The sequence below is a fragment of the Fusarium fujikuroi genome, chromosome FFUJ_chr03 (genome assembly GCF_900079805.1).
Source record: "Fusarium fujikuroi IMI 58289 draft genome, chromosome FFUJ_chr03".
Taxonomy (NCBI): Eukaryota; Fungi; Ascomycota; class Sordariomycetes; order Hypocreales; family Nectriaceae; genus Fusarium; species Fusarium fujikuroi.
In genome coordinates, this window is record NC_036624.1 from 259,895 (window position 1) to 286,927 (window position 27,033).

Here is a 27,033-nt window from a genome sequence, read left to right on the forward strand (position 1 = left end):
ACAATTTACTTTATCCTCTTTCAAACCCGCACAATCTCAACAAAATGGAAGTGACCGGCCTCGCCGTTGGTGTTGTCGGACTCGCTGGTCTCTTCAGCGTCTGCTTGGACTCACTGTCTCGCTTTCAAACTTACCGCGAATCAAATTCCGAGACCCATATCTTAGAAACCCGATTCCGAGCGGCTAGGGCCCGATTTGAACAGTGGGGTGTCAGCGTTGGCATCTCCAATGGTCGCCTCCAGTCAGATCACCATCTTGGACTCGATAACGAAGAGACGACACATCTGATTGAGAGCATCTTGCAAATCATAGCCAAGACTATCTGCGATGAGTCGATTCTCCAAAGAACTCGCACTGGACCTCGGTTCCAGAGCGGGCAGTTCGGAGGCCTGTCACAATCAAGAGGCAAGCGATTGAAATGGGCCCTTGGTGGTAAGGAGAGCCGCCTTGAGCAAGTCGACATGTTCGAGAAGCTGGTGCAGCAGCTTTACAACTTGATTCAACCAGAGGACAAAAACCAAAGTTATGAAGGACTGGAGAGCACAGCGTGGGTAGAGGATATTCGCCAAATGCTGAGCAAGATTGAGGAGGGCATGAAGTGTAAGCCTTGTCACCCCACAGCGTATGGTATAGTTTAACTAACAGAAGAAAGTCGAAATGCAGCGCGATGTATTGTCATGGCTCGGAAAGTCCGCTCCCAACGACAAATACGAAGATTCCTTGGCCAAGCGAGTCAACACAACATGCGAATGGATATTAGAAAGACCTACATTCCAATCGTGGCTCTCACCAGTGAACTCAACTGAGCCACACGTGCTGTGGATAAACGGGCCTGCAGGTTTCGGAAAGACCGTCTTGTGTGCCCATATCGTTCACTATTTATCTGAGGCTCTCGATACGCCGGTGGCCCATTTCTTTTTCACATCTGATCATGAAAGCCGAGAGGATCCATTCTCTACTCTGATATCATGGCTGCGCCAAGTTGCTGCCAAGATGAATGACGCATTTGAATGCATTCGTCGCGCCTTTGAGCATGAATATCCTTCTGAGCAGGCCTCCCGAAAGACTCTGCTTGAATTGCTCAAGCAAGTGATCACAGCAGTACCGGGTTGCGTATTCATTGCAGACGGATTGGACGAGTGCTCTCAGTTGGGTAACGGAGACGCATCAGTTGCCAGGTTCCTGCGAGACATCATGGTAGCCATAGCAGGCGCCGACGCCAGACTTCTTCTCGTCAGTCGAGACGAGCCTGATATCAGAGAGGCTCTTACAGAGCATCAAGAGATTTTGTCGGAATACAGGATCGATACGAATGATGTCCAAGCCGACATAGCAGTATTTTCCCGGTCTGTTGTTAATAGAAAGCTTTGGGGGAAAAGTGACGATCTCCGAGCAGCGATCTCGAAGTCTATGACAGATCGGTGCCAAGGACAATTTCTGTGGATCAAGATGCAAGAGGAGTCTCTGCGAAGCGGAATGAGCAAGAAACGACTACATGAAGTGGTGGAGAACATGCCATCCGGCCTTGATCATATCTACGATCAAAACTGGAATAGAATCATGAATATGTCTGATTGGGACCGAGATCGAGCCTTTGCTCTTCTGCGTTGGACCGCTTTCACATTCATACCTCTGACAGTCTACGCGGCGGCTGAAGCTGTTCTGATTACACAGTTCGGAGACCTGGATCCTGACGAATACCCGGAGAATTTCGATAACGTTTATGTTAAGACCGAGATAGTTGGACTCTGTGGTCCGCTTCTAGAAATTCGAGATGATCCGGACGACTTATCATCACAACGTCGAACACTTCATATACCGCATTTCTCAGTGCACCAATATATTGTTGACCATCTGCCAGTGCCCGCTTGGATGCAAGCTAATCGCGCACTTGATAGTGAGAACGAAAGGGCACAGCACACAGCCATAGCGCATGTCTGTGTTCAATATCTCACCTTGTCACAAGTCTGGGAAAAAGGTTGCTATCGTTATCTATGTTCTGGGTCCTTACTTTTTTATGCGTCTTACTTTTGGTTGAGGCACGCGAGGATAGCCTTTATGGATAACTCACTTGTCGTTCTCTCCAAAGCCTTCTTATCAAACGAGAGTGTTCAATTTAAGTCCTTTGTCAATTACCTTGTGGAACACCAGGAGATCGTTACGCTAAAGGTCGAGACTATTGAGCCGTGCTTACGCCCTTTAGAACATATCTTTTATGAAGGATGGGTGAAGATGGCAGATCATCTTATCGGCGATAGAGATGTTAATGAAATTGGTGCTCTCGGACGATCACCTATCTTTTCGGCGTGCTATTCAGGCTCGGTGGAATCAGTAAGAATGCTTATCGAACGGGGGGCTGACTTGAGCATTACTGATTCCCGAGGATGCACATGCCTTCATGCAGCAGTAAGATGCGGGTTTGAAGATATCGTTGGCATATTGTTGGAGTCAAACATAAAGTTATCACCACAGGATCATCAAGGCTGTACACCATTGCATTATGCCGCAGGGTTCGGACACATCAATTGTTACCAGATCTTGCTTGAGCAAGGAGCTGATATCAATATTCGAGATACATGGGGTGGTAATGCTTTACACCACGCATGTCTTTATGCTGGCCATGCTGAGATACTTAGATTCATCCTTCAGAATGCGCCTAACAATTTCTCAACAGATCATTATGGCAGGCTAGGTTCACCGCTCACTCTCGTGAGTGATTGTGGCGATGCCGCCATGGCCAAGGTTCTTTTTGAGCATGGGGCTGTTTCTTCGTTGTTTGATCCAAGCCACAATGGGGACCTGCCACTTCGCCTCGCAGCATCTTCGGGTCATATCGAACTTGTAAAGCTCTTTCTGGACCACGGTGCAGAAAGGACACTGGCTTGTCCGGATAGAACTGGAAACACGACACTTCATCTTGTCTGCCGTGTGACAGGGCTAGAGGGAATCATTAGGCTTCTTCTTCTTCAACCAGGAATTGGAAATTTGATGCTGCTAGAGAACGAAGATGGGAACACGCCAGTTCATGTTGCATCAGAAGCAGGATACGCACTTTACGTCAAGTTGTTACTTCAGTACTCAGAATCAGAGAGCCACCAACACCTTTTGTGGAAAAGGAACAAGAAACTCGAAACGCCTTTATACGTTGCATCTTCTTCGGGTCATGCCAATGTTGTCCATGAATTGCTCAACTTTGGAGCTCAGGCAACGTTTTCAGTGTTGGATGAGATGGGCCAGACGCCTTTGTTCATTGCATCATTTAATGGCCATGCTGAGGTCGTAAAGGTACTACTAGAAAATGGAGCTGACCCCAGCATCTACGCTCTAGACTCATACAACACTAATCCACTGTGGGCGGCATCATTTGGGGGCTCTTGCGATACTATCAAGGAATTACTCGCACACGGAGCAGCAAAGACTATTACAACTACGGGTCAAGGAGGAGAAACACCTTTACATGCAGCCGCGACTGAGAACCACGTCGAAGCGTTGAAGCTGCTTCTAGAGGTACCTGGTGTCTCTATTAATCAGAAAACTATATATGGATTTACGCCGTTGTTCATTGCGGCAAGAAATGGGTACTGCGACATTGTGAAACTACTCCTCGCCACGGATTTGGTCGATATAAACAGCAAGAATTGGTTGGGGTTGACTCCCTTGTTTGCAGCAGTAGCAAATGGACATTTTCACGTTACAAAATTGCTTCTCTTGGAAGGAGTCTATTTGCATTCCGAGATCAGCATTGGCCGGGATTTGCTCTGGTGGGCTCAACGTTCAGGCAAAGTGGACTTGCTACAACTATTACAAACTCAAGAGAATCCCATCTGTCCCCACGTTGAGCCATGCAATCCCCTTCCTGATCCATTTCTCGTCTTGGAGCCTCTATCTCACGATGCTGGGACTATACCGTGTGAGCCTGGTATGTTCTGGTGTCATGTCTGTACCTTGAGTGTACAGAATGACCAAAATTTCTTATGCACTGAGTGCAATGATTGCTACTTGTTTCTTTGCTCTGAATGTTTTACTCGCGGCTTCCGGTTATGTCCAAGATCGCATACTTTGGTTCCTTACGAATCCGATTCCGATGAATCAGACATGTCAGTCGGTGCAGACCTTTCTGTAGGCTCTAAAGATTTACAGTTATGAATTCTGTACTTTTAGGTATATATCTTAATGGCAAATAGTATATAATTAAGAAAGCCTTAAGTAAACTACATGCTCAGTAAGTGCCTTGATCATAGCCAGTAGCTGAGAGACTGTTATGATAAGTTGTAGAAGACATAATTGACAAAGTATAGTAGTAAACAATAGGACTAGGATAAGGTTGGATAAGTACTGTTAGTGTTGATAAGTGATGATGAGTTTATAGAGACGTTATCCGACGAGTTCACCATCCGGGTCTTAACGTTCATGGTCTACCTATTTGATGTTTACTTTTGTTATCAACGTGTTGGTAGCTCTAGAGGCGAGTCCCCAGACACGGCCTGGCTTGACTCGGTCTGGCCAGCCTGACCATGTGAAGGACCGGATGCTTATAGGTCCGAAGGAATACGGCGTAACGCCAACAACTAACTGTTGGTGCCGATCCTGTTTTTTTATGCATCATGAAGTCTGATCTGCTATAATAGTCTCGGTCACTATTATTAGTATGCATAAAGTTCAGCCTGTGCAGGAGCCATTATATAGAGAATGTGACTGCATAAATGCGTTGGTGATAAGAATAGAACTTTATGTCTTCGACCAACACTTATATAACCGCTGTTGCTGCGCCCAGTTGTTTGGTCTTTGCGATATCAAACACGAGCCCACTTATCACACCCAATCATGAGTATTTGGCATGTTCTTCGATTTACTCCGCTTCACTGATACGTCAAGACTACTCCGTACTCGTTGGCCCACTGTCATTTGAACACCACAGCGCTTATCGCTTGTCGATGCCGGTATCCACCCAGACATCTTAGTTTGGCTGTTTCATGAGCCTTACCCATCTGAGCTCCTCCAACTCCATCTTCAGCTTCTCAGCAAACTTCCTTTCCCCAATAATACTAATACCCATCATTCTAAGAAACACCACTTCCGGTCAAGCTACACTCAGAAATGTCTATGAATTCTGACATCACAGACGGGGGCGATTTTGCTGACTCAGATGATGAATTTGAGGTCGAACAAGTTTCCGAAAACCGCCAACGCTACCTAGAAGGATTCTACTACCCTATTTGCATCGGCGAAACTTTGGCTGATCGGTATCGAATCGAACACAAGCTGGGCTATGGAGGCTTCTCAACCGTCTGGATGGCATATGATATGCTGGCGAAAAAAGATGTGGCGCTGAAGATTATGACGCCTGAAGAGTCAAATGAGCATGAATGCAAGATGCAGACAGACATCGCCAGAAGCATCCACCACGACTCTCATCTCATACTCTATGAGAACACATTTCGCCTCCGTGGATCACGCGTTGATTACCGAGTTCTCGTCTTGCCTTTACAAGGTCCCAATCTTCGAGATCATATCCGTCAGAAGCCGGTGGCGGTCCGGATGTCTGCTGCAAAGCAACTCCTACAAGCCATCAGCCGTCTCCTTGACAGTGAAATCGTCCATAGGGTCAGCCAACGCATCATATCGAATCCCAATAATGGTTGATCTAACTGAGTCAATAGATCTGAGTAGCGCGAACGTTATGTGGAGCCTTCAGCCTATGAACAACAGCAGTGTCGCTGCAAAATATGAACAAATTGGACGCCCCAAGAAGATCCGACTGGACCCTGACCTGTGGAGAGCGGGTGAACTAGTCATGCCAATGAAAGCACAAGAGAGTCTGATTAGAGACGATGTATCCCTCGGAGACTTCCGGCTTGCAATCAAATCATGTACTCCAGTTTCACAAAAACTACAATCACCTGCAATTTATTGCGCTCCCAAAAGAGTCCATGATCAGGACCCGACCTTCGCCACTGATATGTGGAGCTATATGTGTATTTTTGCAGAGTTTTATATGGGCTATGCCCTTTTCTACGGGTCCGGGAACTCGTCAATAGTATCTTGCATAGTTCATTCTTTAGGACCGCTTCCTACTGCATGGAAGGGAACTTACAAGGCAGGTGGTATGGACAACGATTGGTGGTACGATCGGGACCACCAGCTGGATCCTACGGCTTCACTCGAGGCCAAGGTAGCACGGCTACGACCAGACGTTGATACAGCAGAGAGGGAGCTTGTCCTATCAATACTACGGAAGGGGCTTTCGTATCAGCCCCAGGATCGGCTAACTGCGAGGGAGCTGCTGGAAGATGCTTCTTTCAAGGCACTTATGGAGACTTACAGAGTATAGAGCGCTAAAGACTCGCACTCGAGATAATAAAAGGCAATTTTTATAGTACATCTGCAAATATCCTCTGTCCCGGCTTGATATAGCTGGTTGATACTTTAGTGTTAGTCAGGAATAGGACAACACTGCCTGAGCTACCTTATACATTTAATTGCCATTCCGTCATCACCTTTTAGCGCTCTAATCCTTGACATGACACCTTGTAGGACCAGTATACCTAGAGGACAAACCGATGTTTAGAACCAACAGTCAAGTTCGGCCCTTACTTGTTTGGATAACAACCTAGAGGTCCGCGAAAGGGCTAACAGTGTTTCAACCCAGTCGCCCAAGGCAGAGCATGAATCAAGATAGCCAATAGAACTTGAATTTCATTTGGATAAGACTATCAGTGATTATTTCCTCATCCCTCCATGGCGTGTTCCTGGCAAAGCGCGTAACAGTCCACTCACGAAGCCTTTTTTTCATTAACCCCGGCTTACTGGTCCCCATATTCTAGGTACTACAATTCTTAGCCATCTTTTTCCAGTACACAAGCGGGGCTGACAACCTGGGCAACCGCTCAGGTATCTATGAGAAATACTTTGGCCCTTTTTGTTCTCGTGTCTGACACTGAGTCAACTGGCTCTCAAAGCCGAGTGCCCCTCTTTTTAGCTAACCCCACTGCCAAAAGACTCCTTAATTTGGAATTGATCTTAGTTTCAAACGCTGCAGATTAGTCCTACGAGTCATATCCACGAGATGTTATGTTTGTCACAAGCTAAAGAGACACTCTCGGTATGAGATTCCTATAAAGAATAGTTAAGGAAGTTGAGTGCGATGAAAACACGAGGCACCCTTGATTGGCGATCGTTACGTGTCTCAGAGCCCCTGCCGCGCTAAACCCGGTGAGGACAGGGCTTTGCTCTTGCGGCAAACTTGGCAGGGTCAGCTACCGAAGATGGTCCAGGGTATTTTTTGATCGCTGACTCTTGGATGTATTTTTTGGCCAACGTACAGCTCAAGGAGGCTCGATTGATAGAAACCTTGGTAGCAGGTAGTTAGGTTGCAGCGTTTTCAGTATTGTGAAGCTTGCTTAAAGACATAATTCTCGTATAAGCAAGAACTGTTTTTATCGATTCCTGAACCTCAGATAAATCGTGAAGCTCGATTCCAAAGGTGGTAGACGAAACAGCATAAAAGGGAGGACATAAGAAAACACTATCTTGATTTTAGCACAAGGACCAAACGAGAATTATTCTCTTATAGATACATTCTAAGAAGCCGGTATCTGTTTGGCAAAGGTCTAAGCTGACATGGCGTATCTATAGTATCTTTACTGTATACACTGGGCATGTTATTTATCTATGTCTAAGAGGAAATAAAAATTTTAACACGCGATAATTCACTGGGTATATCTCTCAAGCACCTAGATACAACAACCAAGCTCGCATGTCTTGCACCAACCTCTGAGCAACCTCATGAATCTCTGGCAAGCCCTGCCACGATAACTCAACCGACAAATCTCCATCCTTCACAGAAACCATACTGATCTGAATCGCCGGCCCAACGACATTCCCACTTAGCGAAAACCTCGCCCTACCCATCGCAAAGCCATCATCCTCAGTCTTGCCATCAATAACACCAAGATTCGTGACCTCCCACGATAAGTCACGAGGTCTCTTCCCCAGTGACTCGAGGTAATCATGCCAATCAGATACAACCTTCATCAAGCCGACTACGTTATCGTTCACACCAGCGTCAAGCCGTTTTTCTATATCTCTGCGGATTTGTTGTGCTGCTTTCCAGATCGTGGGCTCTAGATCGCCGATGGGTTGGGCAGGCCAGTTGTTGATTCGCGCTTGGGCTCTCATGTCGCTGACGATTTCGTGGTCGAATAGGTGGGAGAGGGATGCGGTGCAGTTTTGAATGCTATTATCAAGGTCAATGGATGCGTACTTTGACGGTCGAAGCTCCTTGCGTAAGAACTTTCGATGATCAATTGCTGTTGCGACTTGAAACGCGTCGGTGTTGCCCTCGTTAATGTCAACGGATAGACAGGCTAGGACGATTCCGTGGATGAGGCCTGTAAGTGTAGTATCGTTCTCTCGGCATTGGCCCAGAAGTTTCTTCAAAGTAATCGCGTCAATGTCAACAGCCTTGAAGCGCGTGATGTACGGATCAGCCTGTATAGGTGCCCACCGAGCTTTCGACTCTGCTGAGTGGAAGCAAGATGGACAAAGACCATGCCAAATCTCGGAGCAAGCATACCCCAAGCTCAAGTTATGCTTTGCCAGTTTCTCTTGTGGTTGGGGAAAGCTATCCTTGCATATAGAAGTCGTTATGGCTCGAGATCCGCTTCGTAGCAGCGATGAAGAAGTTGGGTAGTTGAGGCTCTGGAGTAGTGTTTTCTGAAAGATCTTGGCGCCCATACCATCGTGGTTAGCATGGTTCCAGACATACATCACATCCACAAAGTTGTCTGTCTTGGTCCGCATCAGACATATTCTCCATCCAGGCCTTGTCTCAATACTCTCAAATTTGGAGTCGAGCTGATATCCCAGATTCGCTTCAAACGCCCTTTCATACTCCTTCGATTCCGGTCGGACATCCCAAGATACATGGTCTGCGAGATCAAGCGACGGGAGCGACACCCAAGCGGGCTTTTTCGTACTCTCACCGACAAGACCAACTTGTAGAAGTGGAAACCGAAGCACCGTTTGGGCAATGGCTTGGTCGAAGCGTCGGAAGACTCTGTCCTGGTTATCGAAGCCGCGGAGGGATGGTGGGAGTGTGTAGCGGCATGTGAGGGCTGTACTGCAGTAGTAGTCCAGGTTGTGCAGCGCTGATTCGCACAGCTCGCTAGGGTTATCAGCGCGGGTACTAGCACGGTATGTCGTGGTACTCACATCTGGCCGAGACGCCGAATGAAAGACTTTGGCTTTGGACTTGATGACATTCTTTTTTGCTTGCTTGTAAACTAATTGTTGGATCTGCACCTGAGGAGTAAGCTTGTTAAAACTCTTTTATACCGAAAATGCCGTCAATTTAGTCAATGCTCCAAGCCTCAATATGATACTATTCCCAACGTCCTCGGCCCGCGGACTCGAAATTCGTCACCGTCTCGCGTTTAATCGGAGCTCGCTCTCGCTTGTCAAACACGTTTATCCCTGTCGCTTCTGTTAGCGGAGCCCCGGCATAATAGGCTATCATTACGCAATTTGCACGCTGCGCCCTGTGCCCATTTCTGCTTTACTTATCTTAGTGGCCCCCGCTGACTCGGCAGTTAGCTTTTTTGCTCGACGTCGCCCTGACAAACGATGCTATTTTCCCTCTCTGAAACAGGGTAGCACAAAGCTTAAACAGCCCCGAGCATCCGGGATTAATTGGTGAAATGATAGAGATATTCTTCCGGAGAAGCCACTAGCGTTTTGGATACCGGGGGGATTCAAAAGGTTGATGGAGCCTGTCCCGATTGTGAAAATATCTGAATCAACTTACCTTAAACTTTCTGAATCTACTTTATCGTCTTTTTAATCATACGATCTCCTCGCTTGGGAATAATCGCGTGTTTGTTACTTTTTTGTTTCAACGGGCAGATCACCCGATCCAGTATTAGCTTTGACGCGAATGGCCATGAATAGCACCGCGAGGACAGCTTACGTGGTGCAGTTTCTACAACATGAAGTTTCGAAGCTTCACTCGCGAGAAACATGCTGGCATCAGTCTGGCGTCGGCGGTCTCCTAGCGCTGCTTCGTGCGAATCTCTCAGAGTCGAAGTCGTGGAATAGCAGTTTTGTCTCTGGGGGGCCGTATACGTTCAACGCGACGGGGAATTTATTCACAGTGGACCTTGCGACGAAGCATTTTGATGTCAATACTGTTGATCAAGATACATTTATCACTCTGACTTATGTTCATGGTATGTTCTACTCTCTGAGTGATTTGAGCCATACTGACGATTACAGCGCTATGCCTGATCATTGCATTCTTCCTGGTGTATCCCATTATTCTCCTTATGGAGTCAAGTACAGTGCTATGTGATCTGATCAATAAACCCGTCGCCAAGCATACTGTTCGGAAATGGGAGTCTGTACTGCGAGCCTTTGTGTTTACGCCTCTAGTCATCGCTGGGTTAGTGGCGGGAATCATCGCAATGGGCTCATCAGATCATTTCAGAACTGAACACGGGGTATGATTCCAGACAAGCCTGACGAATACCTAATTAACGCGTCTACCAGGTCATTGGGCTAGTTACAGTAGTGTTTGCAGGCTTCGCGTCGCTACTGTACTTTTTCGACTTCTTCTTTGGCTCAAGATTGGCTCGAACAGTCATGGGGATGCGATGGCGTCAAAACCTCAAGTATTTTGACATGTTTGTCTGCCAAGTCATCCTCATGCTCTCCGGCTTCGTCTTAACAGATGGCTTCGACGACCTTTCCGTCATGGGTCTGTGCTACATCCAGATCTCCCTCGCATGGGCAGTATCTCTCGGTATGATAGCAGCGTTTGTCTGGAACAGCGCCATGGTCTTGATGACAGCGCAATGGTTCCTCGTCCGTCGAGCACGACCCGGCGCCGGCGGAGTCATCGCCAACGCCAACAACAGAATGTGGCGGCTCGTGCGCTTCCGCCGCCGTCGTCGTCAAACGTCCCCAGAGCCCACGCAGTCATACGAAATGGGCTCGTCGTCAGAAACGTCTGAAACTTGCGGTCGGCGGACGGACTGAAGCTGGGGCTGTGCTGGGATACTTATGGACGCCAAGCGTTCCAGGATAGATAGAGTTTTTGACATTTTCAGTTTAGTTCAATGATGAGTTCTTTTAACGATGTTTTTCGCTCCGGGCATCAAGGACGCCGTGAAGAACCCTTCTCGTATGATAATTTCCCCCAGCGGAGCCCTTGTTCTCCGGGGCAGTCACTGTACTGTAAAACGCAAGGCTGAGATGCAGGGCCTAGACTCTGCTGCCAAGTTCCTGACGGGCGGAAGCCAAACTTAAACTACGGAGACTGTTTTTCGGAAAAGCCTGATATAATTGATGGTGTCTGATTCGTTGAACTGAGAGTTTGACCGCTTATTTTTAGAGTTGGACAACGTATCGGGCGCCCGCGGGGTGCCGACAAGGGTGCCCGCGGAGCATATTTTATGGGGGACTTTTATAAGGCTGCGTGCCGGTATCCGGACCCCGCGGGCGTTTGAAGTATTGGCGCGGGCGGAGTAGTCAGCGGGAGTTGATGATCGTCAGTGCGGAGTTACAGCCGGGTATTATCCAAAGTAAGGGTAATGAGATCAATGCGTTGTCTGGGAGAGGAATGCGTAAATGGCTTGCTCAGCCTCACGATCTTTTGACTATATCATGTCTTGGAGAAAGCTATGTTTGAGCAACAACAACAGCAACAATCTACCTACTTTAAACAGCAAGCGATTTGATCTTACACGATATACCACCACTATTTACGACCCCAGAACGCAACACAATCTACAGCTTTAAACACAAAATGGCAGCAAAACAAGAATCGAAAAAGCACGATGACAAGCACAAGGGACAAATCCCTGGACCAAAGGGTACATCACCTTGAACACCAATGCCGTCCATCACAAGCTAATCATCGCAGGCCTTCCAATCATCGGTAGCCTTCTGGACATCGACCTCACAGACTCCCTGAAATCAATAATCGACATGGCCAAAGATTACCGTACGTCACCGACCGCCGCTATTCCCGACCCTCCGCTGACACTACAATCGCAGCAAAACTATTCGCACTAAATATAGGAGGAAACACAGAGGTCATGATCTGCAGTCGCGAGCTCATGGACGAACTGTCAGACGAGTCACGATTCCACAAACTTGTCGTCGGAGGTGTCGAAAAGCTACGGCCTCTGGCTGGCGATGGCCTCTTCTCGGCGCAGCATAATAACCAGGAATGGGCTATTGCGCATCGAATCCTCATGCCGCTATTTGGGCCGCTGACCATCAGAGAGATGTTCCCTGATATGCGCGATATCTCAGAACAGCTCTGCCTCAAATGGTAACTTGACCCAGAGTCCATGAAGGATATTGTATTAACTTTTACAGGGCACGGTTAGGCTCTTCATCTACCATCGACGTTGGAAATGACTTCACACGACTAACGCTCGACACCATTGCCCTCTGCACAATGGGCTTCCGCTTCAACAGCTTCTATAGCAACGACAAGATGCACCCTTTTGTCGAGAGCATGGTCGCAGCTCTCATCGACGCTGAAAAGCAATCCTTCCTCCCCGACGTCGTGCAATCACTAAGAATACGAGCCCAATCCCATTTCAAGAAGCACGCTGCTGTGATGAAGAGCACGTGTCAGGACATTCTCGACCAGCGACGGAAGAATCCTGTCGAGGGTAAGGATCTGCTGAATGCGATGATGAATGGCAAAGATCCCAAGACGGGGATGGGCATGAGTGATGGGAACATCGTCGACAACCTCATCACTTTCCTCATCGCGGGCCACGAGACCACCTCTGGGCTCTTGTCGTTTGCATTCTACTACCTCCTCGAGAACCCTGAGAAGCTACAAAGGGCTCGTGAGGAGGTCGACGAGGTATTGGGCGATGAGAACATCACAGCCGATCATCTTCCCAAGATGCCCTACATCAACATGATCTTTCGCGAGACTCTTCGTCTCATGCCCACCGCACCAGGGTTCTACGTCACACCGTTCAAAGACGAAGTAATCGGCGGCCAATACAACGTCTCCGCAGGCGATCCCCTGTTCCTCTTCCTCCACATGATCCACCGCGATCCCGAAGTCTGGGGCCCTGATGCCGAGGAGTTCAGGCCTGAGAGGATGGCGGACGAGCACTTTAACAAACTCCCCAAGAACGCTTGGAAGCCTTTCGGAAATGGTATGCGAGGCTGTATCGGTCGAGAATTCGCATGGCAGGAAGCTCAAATCGTAAGTACCACTTCTGATCGTTGTATCACTAGCTAACATTCGGAGGTTACAATCATGCTTCTCCAGAACTTCGACATGGTCAAGGCCGACCCCAACTACAAGCTCAAGATTAAGCAGTCTCTCACCATCAAGCCAGACGGTTTCAATATGAAGGTCAAGCTCCGAGAGGGACGCGACTTGACCAACCTCTTCAAGAACCCCAGTCTCGCAAGTTCCAAGCAGCCCAGTCTCTCCAGCCGAAAGAACCTCAACATCTCACAGAAGGACCTGAAGCCCATTTCGATCTTTTACGGGTCCAACACTGGAACTTGTGAGGCGTTGGCGGAGCGGCTATCGGCGGATTGTGCGACATTCGGGTTCATGCCTTCTAAGCCTCTGCCGCTTGATGACGCTACGAAGAACCTGTCCAAGGATGGACCGAATATCATCTTGGCTGCTTCCTACGATGGAAAGCCTTCTGATAATGCGACTGAGTTTACTAAGTGGGCTGAGGCGCTGCAGCCCGGGGAGCTAGAGGGCACTCAGTTTGCTGTCTTCGGATGCGGTAAGTCTTTCGTCTCTTCATATCCCACCTCCATCTGACGCTTCTTAGGCCACAAGGACTGGGTGTCGACCTTGTATCGCATTCCCAAGGTTCTGGACAAGTGCTTAGCAGACGCTGGCGCCGATCGTCTCGTTGAGATTGGTCTCACCGACGCTAGCACCGGCCGTTTATACCCCGACTTCGACGACTGGGCACATAGCAAACTCTTCCCCGAACTCGCCAGCCGCCACGGTATCACTCTTGACCACGAGCCTGACTCTCTCGAACTCAGCGTCACTATTAACCAGTCCCAGCGGAACGATATCGGAGGCAACTTCAAGAGGGCCGAGGTCGTGGAGAATACTCTTCTCACTAGCCCTGGTGTTCCTCGAAAGTACAGTCTACTCCTCAAGTTACCGAAGGATATGGCGTACACTCCTGGTGATCATGTCTTGGTTCTGCCTAAGAATCCGCCTCAGCTTGTCGATCGGGTCATGACTTGCTTTGGTGTAGATGATGATACTGTCTTGACTGTGTCATCCCAACGACCGACTTTCCTTCCCACTGGTACTCCCATCCTTGCTTCGAACCTCTTCAGCACACTTGTTGAACTGTCCCAGACAGTCAGCCGCACCAGTCTCAAGAGACTTGTGGACTTTGCAGGCAATGATGAGACCAAGGTTGAAATCCAAAGTCTCGCTGGTGATAGGTACGACGCCGAGATCGACCAACAACGCATGTCCATCCTCGACATTCTCCGCAAGTACCCCTCCATCAACATGCCCCTGTCAACCTTCCTCTCCATGCTTCCCCAGATGCGTCCCCGCACGTACTCCTTCGCCTCAACACCAGAGTGGAAGCCTGGCCACGGCTCACTTCTCTTCTCCGTCGTTGAAGCCACTGAAGCCAGTGGATCATCGCTTGCACGCCCAGGTGGTTTGGCTACCAACTACATGGCTCAGCTCCGCCCCGGCGACTCTGTTCTTGTTGAGCCTCGACCTTGCAGAGTTGAGCTGCGCACTGCCATGACCGCTGAGCTCAACGTTCCTGTCGTCATGATCGCTGTGGGCGCCGGTCTCGCTCCCTTTTTGGGATTCATGCAGAAGCGATACCTACAGGCTCAGAAGTCAGGCCACTTGTCCAACTCCCCCTGCACACTCTTCTTTGGATGCCGTGGTGCTAAGATGGATGACATCTGCCGCGATACGCTGGATGAGTACTCCCGTACAGGCGTTGTATCAATCCATCGTGCCTTCAGCCGCGATTGGGACTCACCGTATAAGTATGTTCAGCACTTGGTGGCTAAGCACGCTGATACCTTGGCGCGACTTTGGGGGCAGGGTGCTATCGTAATGATTTGCAGTGGTAAGAAGGTTTCTGACGATGTGTTTGATGTTTTGGGCCCTATTCTTCACAGCGAGGATAGAAGGTTGAATACAACTAGGGCGAGCGACTGGAAGACTTGGATGGATGGTGTTAGCAAAGAACGGTTGATCTTGGAGGTGTTTGGCTAGGTTGGCTTGCAGACATATGTCTTTGTTGTATAGCATAGCATTGCGGGTTATTTTATTGTACTGTGTAGATCTGGATAGACTTTATTTAACAACACTTGATTGTGCACGCCATCTCTTCTTCATCTGCGAGACCATTTTTTGGCGCGTTTCCTACCATTATCTCTTTTTATGGGAGTAGTTTGTTGTTCTGCTTAAGTAGCAGTAGTTCAAATAATATTTCCCATTGGTGACAACCAACTACCAGACCCTAAAGTAAACTGCTTAACCCGCCACAACACCCAAACTGCATTCGTCTCTGTTTTACAAGATGTATCTAAAGTTCTTGTTCTGCATATCAGTCTCATCCACCTGAAGAAGTGTCCCATCCTCAGTGAGGTCGACCTGTCGAGACTCTTCGGGATCTCTCTTAACGCCCTGCTCATTATCGCGACGGCGGTTCTCCCAGGTAAGGTAGAAATAAATGCCCACCACAAGAGCAATGGTGATGGCATAGCAGACCATGATTGTGGTGTAAGCGGTCTATAACGGTTAGAGATGTCTCATAGTGAGTATCAGCGTTACTCACGTGGTAGTCGGGTGCCTCGGTGCTGATAAAGAACTGAGGTCCACTCAAGTTTCCAGCGCAATATCCCAGGAATATCATAGCCATGACGGTCGACTTCTTTGTGAATCCAGCGATGTTACTAGCAGACAGTGAGAGCATGAGAGGGAATGCTGGCGCTACAGCCATAATGAGCCAGAAACCTGCCAGTCGGGATAGTTTCTCAGCCGTAGGGAGGAGCTTGATCATCAGAATACCAGCGATGGCCATCAGGTACGTCAGAACAAGAGCAATGTGTCGAGACTTGCGGACATATGTCGTGAAAACAGCGACGAGGATGACGGTCGTGAGTTGGAAGGCTGACGCAGGCAGGCCCATGAGGATAGTCTGCTTCTCATCGTAACCGAAGCTCTTGATGACAATGGTGCTGAACTATTGTCGCATGTCAATAACGCGCTATCATGATCGGAGAAGGAATACTCACGCTGGTGGTTCCACCATTGGGAATGCAGATGATGAAAGAGAAGAAAAAGAACCACCAGGACTTGACGTCCTTCATAGTCTCGATAAACTGCCCGCGATCCCACTTCTTAGTCTGAGTAGTTCTCTGGAACTTCTTCGGTCGAAGAGCAGCAAACTCTCGCTCAGAAGTTGACAGAAACCCAGCGGTGGCAGGAGAATCAGGCAGGAAGAAGAATGTGAGAACGGACCAAGCAATGGTGATGAGACCAAAGATGAGAAAGAGCATCTAATCAAGTCAGCAGGGCATCTAGTCATCGCAAGAGTAACTCACCTTCCACTGCTCAATAGGCCCATGGTAGCTCAGAATGCCATACGCAATCATAGCACCAACCATACTCGCCGACGCGTTCCCCGCAAACCAGAACGAATGGCGCGATACATGCTCATGAGGCGTATACCACATTCCCGTGATGAGTGAGAACCCGGGACTAATCGCGCTCTCAAACACACCAAGAAAGAAGCGGAGAACCATGAGACTAGCGTAATTATGCGCGACGGCGTGGAGAGTGAGGATAACGCCCCAGATAAACATGAGAACGCTTAGATATTTGCCGAGAGGGAATTTGACGAAGCCGAGGGAAATGGGGTATGAGGCAACGAGGTAGCCTATGTAGAAAATACTAGATGCCCAGCTGAATTGTTGGCCGACGAGTTGCTTTGCTCGTTAGTGGGTGTTTTTCTTCTGCGCTGCGAGTACATACCAGATCCTCTCTTAGACCAAGAATAGCGCTATACGCCAAACTCGTCTCTGTACAAAGTCAATACCCGTATATTAGTTGACACATTAAACGTACTATCCAAATACTGCAATCCATAACTGACGATGAGCAACGGCATAAGTCTGCAAAATTAGCTCTGAACACCTGTCACGTCTGGTAGCACATACCTCATATCAATTTTCCTCACAAGCTTCTTCTCCTCCTCCACCGACAACGTATCAACCGTCCCGTTCGCATCAACATCCATCTCATACGAAGGCGCCGACTCTTTCATTTCTTTGCCCTCCATGATTAAAATTGCGATGTTGCAGGAGTGAGAAAAAAGAAGGTTAAAACTTAAAGCGTTGGTGGTTTTGAGTCAGTGTCTGGGCGCAAGGGCCCAGTTATATTGCTCTCCTTATCACACCCGCGCTAGCCTTGTTCTCCTTATCAAATTCGGCTCCAAAATCTGGGGTCCCTTGTCTACTACCCCAGATTTGTGGCGTGGGCTGTGAGTGGTCGGTTTAATCGACGAGATAAGCTACGCTATTTATCGAGGAGATAGTGAAGATGGAGGGATGAGAGTATCAATTCATGATGCTGTAGTCTGCTTGCTAACTAACTCGCGAACCGCCTCCATCGATATTCCCTTAGCCGACAGTGTCTTAGCCGATACCACGAGATTGTAAACGCCCTTGATAACGGGGTCTGAAATACTCGCCGAGATCCAATCTCGGTATACAGGGTCATGTGTTTCGATCCCTCCGATTAAGAGAGCCCATTGGAAGCGCTCTAGGAGCTGTACTGGTCCGACGGGAATGGTGTGGTATGCTGCTGAGACTAGTTCTTGAAGTGCACGCTCAATATCAGCTGGGACTGGTGTCTCGCCGAAGAACGTGTCGCGGCTCCGATGCAGGTAGATCTCGAGGGCGTGGAAGATAGTCACAGCTACGAGGGCCATCAGTGGTGGTTTAGTAGATTGTTGGGCACAGTCTCTTGATAAGGTGAAGAGAAAGTTCTGCTCCTGTACGATGTCAGTATACGGTGGTCTCATAGATCACTATCAACTTACCTCTCGTATCTTGTCCAGTCTGGTTCTAATCTCCAGATCCTTCCCAAATACAGCCAGTTCATTACTCTGGCTATACACGTTTATCTCGTATTGTATCGTAATTAAACTGAAATAGACATCCAGAATCCTTCTCTGACTCGTCTCCGGCAGTGTCTCAGACCTGAACCACGTCTCCGTCTGTTCTGGCAATATCGGCATGCGTGACAGAAGCCATATTCGCTGCCTCGTCTCATGCTTCTGGCTAACATAACCCGCAAAAGCAGAACCGCAGCCAAAGAAACCACAGAATACATCGCGATCATAGATATACGTCAAGATGCGCGATAGCGTAACAGGCTCCGACGTCCCCGTACTCCCGCTAGAATTGGCACAGACCTCATCTAGCGAAAACGTCGTAACATACGCAAGAATCGAGTTACTCAACTCTCGTAATCTCTCCACTTCCAACGGATCTCTTCTCATCCAGAACATATAAAGGTACAGAAACGACAACATCATCGCGACGTGGTTCATAGGCGATAATGTCACGAGCGCCTGGCTTAAAAGCTGCGACCCGTTCTGGAAATGCAGATACGACTCCAAAGGCGGTCTATGGCTGAAACCATGATGGATGGCTAGTTCGCTGTGTGAAAAGGCTAGAAGGAAATGTAACGCCATGGGATTTTGGACTGCAAAGTTGAGGAAGATTGAGTGTGCTGATAGAGCGGCTTTGCGGGTTGACTTCATGGGTGCGAGGACGGTGGAGTGGAATGTCATGGCTTGAACATCGTCGCTCCCGATTGAAGGGGCAGGCTCGGTTGGGTTTGTGAAGGAGAATGAGGGGAAGAGAGAGAGGAGATCGAAGGAGGGAGTTGGGTATAGAATGAGCTGTGATGAGTCGTGGGGATATTGAGGGAGGGCGATGGGGTTGATTATGTCTTCTGGTGGTATGTCTGGGAAGATCGTTGGTGATGCAGATACCACTTCATTCTCCACGGGTAGAACATCAAACGATATATCAACCGGCAGACCCTCAGACAACTGCAACTCTCCAGACGGCGTCAAAGCAGGCGGCGTAACACTCTGCGAGCCCTCACTGACAGCATCATCAATCTTGGGCACAATAGTCGGCGGCGTCCACCTCTCCCTCTGTTTAATCGGCCCCAAGCCTCTCCTCCTCTCCGCCAGCGGCTGCATCTGCATCGCCCATCTACACTCGAGTTTGAGCCTCACGCAGCGATTGCACTGCGGCCTCGTCTCGTCGCATTTGACCTTTTTGGTCAGACACGTCAAGCAGCCTAGACTAGGTCAATAGGGACCGCTTCCGGTTTTTCCGGGGGGGGGCAGACTCACCGTTTTTAGAGCGGCCGCGTTCTACGCGTTTGCGCTTCGGGGGCTGAGGTTGGCGGGAGGCGGAGGAACTGGATGCGTTCTCCATGTGACCTAACTTGGCTTGACTGGGGGGAGACCGGATGAGAAGGTCCTTATCGAATGAGTGGAAAGGAACTGGATGGCATTAGTTAATCGATCGGCTGCTTTGACCCTTTCTTTTCGGTCGTTAATCTGAAAGGACGCGACGCCCGGTTCGGCCCCGCCTCTCGCAGCTGATATGTCGTCGATTAAACTGGCCAATCACCATCGCATCACTTTCGAAACTGTGATACGACGAGATATGAGTTAGTTCAACAACGAACAGTTTATTGAGTCTTTCTTATTCCCTTCTTATCTCGTACTCTGCTGTTCCCTCTTTTCTATCTCTAGAATAATTCTTATCGTCAAAATGGGCAATTCCATCTCTTACACCACCTCAGACTGTCACGTCAATCTCCCAGACTCTGGATCTCTCAAAGGTCTTCAGTTCGATTCCAAGTCCCGTCGCTTCGCAGGCGTTCCCTACGCTCAACCTCCCGTTGGAGATCTACGATGGCGAAAGCCTCAGCCTTTTCCAAAAACACATCAATACGAATCCTTAGATGGTTCGCCTTTTGACGCAACACATTTTGGACCTGTTTGTCCCCAGGCGAATTACTCCAAGAACGTCAGCGAGCATATCCCTAAACATGCATACAGCGAGGACTGTCTTAGACTCAATATCTGGACTCCTGTGCCTGACCCGAACGAGCCGAATAAGAGATGGCCTGTCATGGTCTGGTTCCATGGCGGTTGGTTCCAGGTTGGAGATCCAAGTCAAGAAGAGAGTATGGATCCTACCGAACTCATCTCAACTGGCGGATTACAAGCTGTGTTTGTAGCCGTTGGTTACAGACTCAATGTCTTTGGCTTCCTTGCTGGCCAATATCTTCTTGAAGAGTCTAACGGAGAAGCTGTGGGGAACTATGGTCTTTGGGATCAGCGTCTCGCTATGGACTGGGTATTCGAGAACATCTCTGCTTTTGGAGGCGACCCTGGCAACATCATCCTGGCGGGACGAAGTGCTGGAGCTTACTCTGTTCTTGCACAAGCACTCTATGACTTCCGAGGCAAAGACTCGCATGGTCGTTTTACAAGAATGATCATGTACTCCAATGCTATTCCCACGCAGCCCAAGACTGTTCAAGACTGCGAGGAGCAGTTTGATGAACTCTGCGAGTACTTCGGTATACCTGCAGACACCAGTGGCGCAGAGAGGCTACGTTGTCTGAGAAGTATCAATGCTGATGATCTATCTTCTGCTATCATGGATCTTAAGAACCATACTTTTCGTCCCGTTACAGACGACCTGTTCATTCACTCGGGTATCTTTGACTACTATCGCGATGGTTCATTTGCGCACGAGTTCAAAAAACGCGGGCTCAAGCTCTACATAGGAGAAGTTCTTGATGAAGATACTCTCTACGCCGTCACAAACCCTCCTGATCCCAACATCTCTTCTCTCGAGATGCAAATATCCAATTACTATCCGCCTCACGTGACAGATCGTCTCCTCAAGCATTACACCCTTCCGCAAACAAAAGACATAAAAGCATGGCAGCAGATCTTTGGGCGTATCATTGCCGATGGCCAAGTCAGAGCTCCGTCAAGATACCTGGTCGACAATCTGGTGCGCAATGGCGTTGACATCAAAAGTGTTTGGAGATATCTCATCGCATATCGCTTGTCGTTCATAACGAATGACGTTGCTCCAGCCTCGTTTGGTGTGAGCCATGCTATGGACAGGCCTATATGGAAGTCAGTCATGAACCTCAACGTAGATCACTATACTCCAGCCTTGCTAACATGGAGCAGTTACTCTATTACTCATGGACCGACGCCCGCGGAGAGGGAACTTATGGATGCGTGGATAAGGGATCTTAGGGCCTTTGTTCATGATGAAGAGGGATACACATATGGCACCGAACTTACTACAGAGTACAAGGTTATGCAACCGCGGGGAAGTATTGCCATTGAACAAGATGGACGATGGGAAGAGCTTCTACAGGTCATGGATATCTTTAGCGCATGATGGTTACACTTTGGTGATATATTACTTCAATAGCTTTTCTGGTGAATTAGACAGACACTCGCAAAAATGGAACTGTACCTCGCTGTTCCCGGCCCAGTATGGCGCCTTGGTCTCAGTCTGGGCAGGGAGATGGAGCCAGCTGACATGCGAAAGAAGGATCTATGTGCGGCTCAGCCCAATGAACGATGTCTCTTCTTGATCATCTGGCCAACTGTCTACAGCGTGCGGCACTCAATCATCGAGAGCATCATATAATAGATGGGAACGGTCCACTCTATGCCCAATTATCTCAGTGCTAGCCTGGTACCATCCCCAGGTTTCGGACATGGAGCCGAAGTAGAGGGGAAAACAAAAGTCGAACCAATGGTTCAGAGCCGCGAGGAGAGGCACCCAATAAGAACTAGCCAAAGCCGGGTCTATGGGAAGAACTCCGGCTTTCATAAATTCCAATTGGAGATGCGAGTCCCTAGATTCCCCCGCACGACCCCAGGTTATCACTCTCATCTCAAATGAGAAATGCAGACTGCAGGTCCTTTTTGTTACCATGAATCAACCACTCAATTCATGAGACTATTATCACTGCAGTCTACAGCTGCGTCGGCATGTGGACATCCCGCTTCGGTCCAAGGGACTCCACTTTACCGCACCATTTCCAGGACATCTAACTACATTTCTGCATCTTCGGGATAGTATTATGTCACTATGCCGATAGAGCATTGGAGTTTACAGGACTCTTTTAGCCGGAGAAAGAGTTTCAACCAATACATAGACTGGTTCGATCAAGGGTAAAGTGATATAAGACGAAATGAACTTGGCATCTTCGGTGCTAAATAGACCGAGAAAGCAGGCCGTAACGGTCTGCTATAATTCTATAAAAGGTCCAGTAATGTCTGATTCCCTTAACTACTCCCAACATAATAACTCTGTTTCCTTTACAGCCCTTTCTTCACCTTGACTCAATCTCCAGAAGCTTGATCCACGGACCACGCCTACCAACAATGAAGACTTTCCTGGCATTTGCTTCTGTTACAGCCTTCTCCTGTAGCTTTGCTACCGCCGCTCCGCCTTCCAACTACCTCAACTGGAAGACTTTTAAAGCTAATGGAGTTAACCTTGGCGGCTGGCTGCATCAGGAAGCCGTAATCGATCCCAAGTGGTGGAACCAGTACGCACCTGGTACACCTGATGAGTGGGATTTTTGTGCAAAGCTCAAATCGCAATGTGGTCCTGTTTTAGAGCAGCGATACGCCTCTTACATCACGAAAAAAGATATCGACACTATGGCTGCAGCAGGGATCAACGTTATGCGAGTGCCGACTGGATATAATGCTTGGGTCACTGTTCCAGGATCCCAGCTTTACAATGGAAATCAAGCTCGCTTTCTCAGAGCAATATCTGACTACGCTATCAAGAAGTATGGCATCCACGTCATCCTCGACATCCACTCGCTCCCTGGAGGTCTGAACGGCATGGGGTTGGGCGAAAAGGAAGGGAACTATGGCTGGTTCCAGAACCAGACCGCTCTTGAATATTCTTACAAGGCGGTCGACGCTGCCATCGAGTTCATCCAGGGATCCGATGTTCCCCAAGGGTTTACCCTGGCCCCCATCAACGAGCCGGTTGACAATCGAGATATTACAAAGTTTGGCACACCAGAAGCATTAAGTGATCAAGGGGCTGCTTGGGTTCTTCGGTACTTCCAAGGCGTCATTTCGCGCGTTGAAAAGGTCAACCCCAAGATACCCACCATGCTTCAGGGTGGCTTTCGACCCGTCGACTATTGGGCCAAGTACTTCGCTGCTAGCACTAATCTCGTCTTTGATGTCCACAACTATTACTTCGCTGGTCGTCCGACTACGTCGCAAAATCTCGCCGAGTTTATCTGCAGTGATGCCAAAAAGATCGTTAGTACTGCTTCACCAAAGTTCCCTGTTTTTGTCGGCGAGTGGTCCATCCAGGCTGCCACCAACAACACGCTTGCCAGTCGGGCGCGGAATCTCAACACTGGCCTCAAGGCTTGGGCTGCCTATACTCAAGGAAGCGCCTACTGGACTTGGAAGTTCTTTGGAAATGAGCCGGTTGATGGCGAGGGTACCCAAGGCGATTACTGGAATTACTCCAACTTTGTGAAGATGGATATAATTGACCCATCATCGGGGGCTACTTGTAAATGAGACGCCTCCAGCCCTACTACTCTGATACACTTATCAATACACGTGTCGCTATGTTCCTAACCGCTACAATGCAAATTTTCCTGAGTGTGATTTCTTTAGACTATTAAAGACAGACAGTCCCTCCATTAGGTAGACACCAGACAGAATACCGGCCAGATGGAATTGATATAGAGCTCGGTCCAGTTGATTCCTTGAGAGACCACAATGCTCCCGCGCCGTCCCGTATTATAAGCAACAGTCTGTTTAACTTCCCCATCGCATACTCTTTTGCCCCACTAGGATGTGATGTGATCACGTAACTCAACAAGCTAAATTCTCACCAAGCGCTACCCAGCAGAAATCCCAGTCACATCATTGGAAAATCACAACAGACCAGAATAATGAGTCAACACCAAGGAAACATCTGTCCCACGTTTGGAGCTTTTCCTATCGAGCAGTATCTTCTTGTAAGTACTCTCTTTTAAGCATTATCCACTTTGCTTGACACCTCGGCCAGAGGAAATGGGACTCAACTTCATCCCTACCTATCAATCAGCAGCGAGACCAGCTTATACAAGCCTTTGTGCGTGAGGATGATATCTCAGCTTTTACATCTTCGATTCTTGATGACATCTCAAACGACAAACACGAATTGATTCAGACAGTTATCGTTCCGTGGCGATCACAGAAGCTTCGTCGTATAGCAGAGAAATACTCCCCTGGTAACAACTTATATGAGAAATTGGTCGTCCTACGCACATTCTATGGTGGAGTCAATGACGATGTCAAGTTTCGTCGATGGATTTACGACGCAGCAGCTGCTTTTGAGCAAGACAATCCTCTCGGCGAGCTGTTCGGAGATACCGAAGATCACTGGTGGCGCATCCTCGACGATGCTTCACTCTTCGATACTGGTGATCAGGGCTGGGAGAACATATATAATAGGTTTCCGGAACTCGCTTCACCAGAAGTCTGCCGTATCTTCAATGATGGAGATATAGCAGAGGTCAAAGAGGGAGTATCAGCCGTTGTAACTTCACGAGAGTCTGAAGAGGACGACTACGAGGATGCTATTGCCCATGTTTCAGTTTCCGGTTGCTGATTACTGGTGTTTGATCGAGAGTCGATTGAGGATGAAGAAGTGCTTCTCGTGTTTAGGGACAAGAGGGGTAATGTTGTCAGGCAATCTTCCGTTAAACCATCGGATCTGGAACATATTCCTCACTACATCATGCGTGGATCAATCACCGAATCTGGATTTTGGCGGGATGCAGAAGTTGGGGAGAAGTACAAAAGCAAAGGAAAGACAATGAGAGAGATTTTACCCAGGGTAATGGCAGAAGTTTAGTAAATTCACGATTGTTTTATGTAGCTAGGATTACTTGGTACTGTATTAGATGGGGTAACTTTATCACAAAGCCATTCTATACTGAACAAACTGGCTCTCAGCAAGAGTATCATAAAGCTTCCGTGCCGCAGTGTTATCATGCTTGGTAACCCACTGCACCCTCATAAACCCCTTCTCCCTCGCAACATCCGCCACAGCCTGCGTCAACTTCCTCCCAAGACCCTCTCCACGAACTTCCGGGTCGACAAACAAGTCTATCACGTCAACACCACTCCTCACGTAACTCTGTCAACTTACCATTTAGTAAAAGAATCTGCTTCTCGCTCCAAGGCGTCTGCTCCGGAAAGAAATGCGCTATCCCAACTAATTTCTTCTCCTCTTCTTTAACTTGTCGAACGACCAGCGCCTGCAGTCCATTCTTCTCCTCGATGATGCGGTCAAAAGTTCGCGCGTATTGATCCTCGTCGATCTTGGATTTATAAAAGTCGATGTAGGCGCGGAATAATTTGGACCATTCTTCGAAGTCGTCGCGGACTGGCTTTTCGATTTGATATGTTGCTGAAGACATTGTGGTGATGGGATGAGTGAAGGGCGTTATCGATGAGGGGAAGTTCTGAAGTTGAAGGCGCTGTTTAAGGGTTCGTTATCGGCTCCGAGAGGCCGGTTCCGAAACTCGGGCCGGTCTGGGGCTAGAGACCGGGAGTGTCGCCGGCATGATATCTCCTTTATCACAATCAGTGTGAGTCAATCGACTTATAAGTGAAGTTCGGCGCTAACTGCCAGATGTATAGTCGGTCAAAGTCGCTGATAACAGTATTGGCTGTAATGCTGTCTCAAAATGGTGGTTGAGGAGATCCCAAATATGATGTCATGAAGCATAACTCCGCTCCTGGCCTCGAACGACATTTACACAAGGAAGTCAGGTCAATGTTGCTGACTCAAATGGATTGAAAACTTTGATCGCATTGACTCAAGGGCTGCAATCCTTCTCATATAATCACGGACTTCGGCCAATGGATCTCACTCAGCGTCGTATGCTCAAGCGCATCTCGTATAGAAAGCGGGACCGGTCCCGGATGATGACCCGAGAGGTACGGGAGTAGATCCTTCTGCGGCAAGAGTCCATGCGGATCCTTTCGGAATATTATGGCCGAGCACTATTCGTATGCTGGTCTGATAGCCTAGGGGAGGAAAGAAAACAAAGGACCCCAATCCTAAATGACAAAAAGACTTAGGTAATGTAGCCTAAGTTTAGGATGACTTTTTGCTAAGTTTATTTTGCCACCCCACAGTAAGGTCCGCTGTTTTCTTGCCCCCGGAGGATAGCCTCATATCTCTTTAACCATAAGCTATAGTGGATAGTAGTTGTGGTCAGAGACATGCATATGTCCCCAGTGTTCATGCAGATTAACGACCTTTTCAGGCGACTCTAGGCTACAATCGGCAGGTAAATCCTTCAATCCATGTGTGACGTGAGATTTGGGTGGTATAAATCCCTTTGCAACATCGGTTGCACAGAAATAGGAATGTGGTCAGCTAAAGGATCCAATCCTAGTAATTGACAAGTCACATAGCTACATCATATAAAAGACACCGACGACCCGAAGAACCTCTGTCCTTCCCATAACTCACTCACATCACAGCTATCATAATGCAGTTCTCCATCTTCAGCATCCTGGCCATCGCCACCGTTGCAATCGCGGCTCCCCAGTCGTATGTCATTCCCTCATGAGCAGACCTTGTTGACAATTGGTTGCTGACTTTGTATAGTGCCTGTGAAAACGGCGGCTTGTTTTACTCCGACCCAAAGACTCTTGAGCCCTGCAAATCAGCCTGTGCTGGTGGAACTTGTGCTTTCCAGGGGACCTGCGAGACAGACCCTAACATCCCTCTTCTCTGCTTGGCCAAGTGCACTTGCTAAGCGTCTTGGTGAAACATGGTGACGAGGCGGATGGTTTACGATTGATGAGGATTGTTCATTTCTTGATAGCCATAGTACCAAAT

General features: G+C 48.4%; 12 protein-coding genes; 8 read left to right on the forward strand and 4 right to left on the reverse strand.

Moving 5' to 3' along the window:
- Positions 1-44: 44 nt before the first annotated feature.
- Positions 45-4,146, forward strand: FFUJ_02188 (related to ankyrin; the record flags this gene model as incomplete). XM_023573889.1 has 2 exons in its annotated part: positions 45-600; positions 653-4,146. 2 exons carry the CDS (start codon positions 45-47, stop codon positions 4,144-4,146), a joined length of 4,050 nt encoding a protein of 1,349 aa, XP_023427336.1.
- Positions 4,147-5,097: 951 nt separating this feature from the next.
- Positions 5,098-6,331, forward strand: FFUJ_02189 (uncharacterized protein; the record flags this gene model as incomplete). XM_023573890.1 has 2 exons in its annotated part: positions 5,098-5,587; positions 5,661-6,331. 2 exons carry the CDS (start codon positions 5,098-5,100, stop codon positions 6,329-6,331), a joined length of 1,161 nt encoding a protein of 386 aa, XP_023427337.1.
- Positions 6,332-7,725: 1,394 nt separating this feature from the next.
- On the reverse strand, positions 7,726-9,263 carry FFUJ_02190 (uncharacterized protein; the record flags this gene model as incomplete). XM_023573891.1 has 2 exons in its annotated part: positions 7,726-9,166; positions 9,214-9,263. 2 exons carry the CDS (start codon positions 9,261-9,263, stop codon positions 7,726-7,728), a joined length of 1,491 nt encoding a protein of 496 aa, XP_023427338.1.
- Positions 9,264-9,940: 677 nt separating this feature from the next.
- Positions 9,941-11,034, forward strand: FFUJ_02191 (uncharacterized protein; the record flags this gene model as incomplete). XM_023573892.1 has 3 exons in its annotated part: positions 9,941-10,226; positions 10,273-10,496; positions 10,546-11,034. 3 exons carry the CDS (start codon positions 9,941-9,943, stop codon positions 11,032-11,034), a joined length of 999 nt encoding a protein of 332 aa, XP_023427339.1.
- Positions 11,035-11,803: 769 nt separating this feature from the next.
- On the forward strand, positions 11,804-15,274 carry FFUJ_02192 (probable bifunctional P-450:NADPH-P450 reductase; the record flags this gene model as incomplete). XM_023573893.1 has 6 exons in its annotated part: positions 11,804-11,870; positions 11,921-12,001; positions 12,055-12,334; positions 12,382-13,237; positions 13,283-13,781; positions 13,830-15,274. 6 exons carry the CDS (start codon positions 11,804-11,806, stop codon positions 15,272-15,274), a joined length of 3,228 nt encoding a protein of 1,075 aa, XP_023427340.1.
- A 300-nt stretch (positions 15,275-15,574) lies between these two features.
- Positions 15,575-17,345, reverse strand: FFUJ_02193 (related to DAL5-Allantoate and ureidosuccinate permease; the record flags this gene model as incomplete). XM_023573894.1 has 7 exons in its annotated part: positions 15,575-15,793; positions 15,840-16,247; positions 16,300-16,563; positions 16,609-16,992; positions 17,039-17,085; positions 17,132-17,178; positions 17,224-17,345. The coding sequence occupies 7 exons, from the start codon at positions 17,343-17,345 to the stop codon at positions 15,575-15,577; spliced, it is 1,491 nt and encodes a 496-aa protein (XP_023427341.1).
- A 282-nt stretch (positions 17,346-17,627) lies between these two features.
- On the reverse strand, positions 17,628-19,524 carry FFUJ_02194 (uncharacterized protein; the record flags this gene model as incomplete). XM_023573897.1 has 3 exons in its annotated part: positions 17,628-18,059; positions 18,108-19,384; positions 19,440-19,524. The coding sequence occupies 3 exons, from the start codon at positions 19,522-19,524 to the stop codon at positions 17,628-17,630; spliced, it is 1,794 nt and encodes a 597-aa protein (XP_023427342.1).
- A 342-nt stretch (positions 19,525-19,866) lies between these two features.
- FFUJ_02195 (related to triacylglycerol lipase II precursor) lies at positions 19,867-21,528 on the forward strand (the record flags this gene model as incomplete). XM_023573898.1 has 2 exons in its annotated part: positions 19,867-21,254; positions 21,312-21,528. 2 exons carry the CDS (start codon positions 19,867-19,869, stop codon positions 21,526-21,528), a joined length of 1,605 nt encoding a protein of 534 aa, XP_023427343.1.
- A 998-nt stretch (positions 21,529-22,526) lies between these two features.
- Positions 22,527-23,702, forward strand: FFUJ_02196 (uncharacterized protein; the record flags this gene model as incomplete). The annotated part of the gene is made up of 1 exon (XM_023573899.1): positions 22,527-23,702. One exon carries the CDS (start codon positions 22,527-22,529, stop codon positions 23,700-23,702), a length of 1,176 nt encoding a protein of 391 aa, XP_023427344.1.
- Positions 23,703-24,082: 380 nt separating this feature from the next.
- On the forward strand, positions 24,083-24,783 carry FFUJ_02197 (uncharacterized protein; the record flags this gene model as incomplete). XM_023573900.1 has 2 exons in its annotated part: positions 24,083-24,148; positions 24,199-24,783. 2 exons carry the CDS (start codon positions 24,083-24,085, stop codon positions 24,781-24,783), a joined length of 651 nt encoding a protein of 216 aa, XP_023427345.1.
- Positions 24,784-25,092: 309 nt separating this feature from the next.
- Positions 25,093-25,597, reverse strand: FFUJ_02198 (uncharacterized protein; the record flags this gene model as incomplete). XM_023573901.1 has 2 exons in its annotated part: positions 25,093-25,283; positions 25,327-25,597. 2 exons carry the CDS (start codon positions 25,595-25,597, stop codon positions 25,093-25,095), a joined length of 462 nt encoding a protein of 153 aa, XP_023427346.1.
- A 1,083-nt stretch (positions 25,598-26,680) lies between these two features.
- FFUJ_02199 (uncharacterized protein) lies at positions 26,681-26,950 on the forward strand (the record flags this gene model as incomplete). XM_023573902.1 has 2 exons in its annotated part: positions 26,681-26,742; positions 26,800-26,950. 2 exons carry the CDS (start codon positions 26,681-26,683, stop codon positions 26,948-26,950), a joined length of 213 nt encoding a protein of 70 aa, XP_023427347.1.
- Between the last annotated feature and the right edge of the window lie 83 nt (positions 26,951-27,033).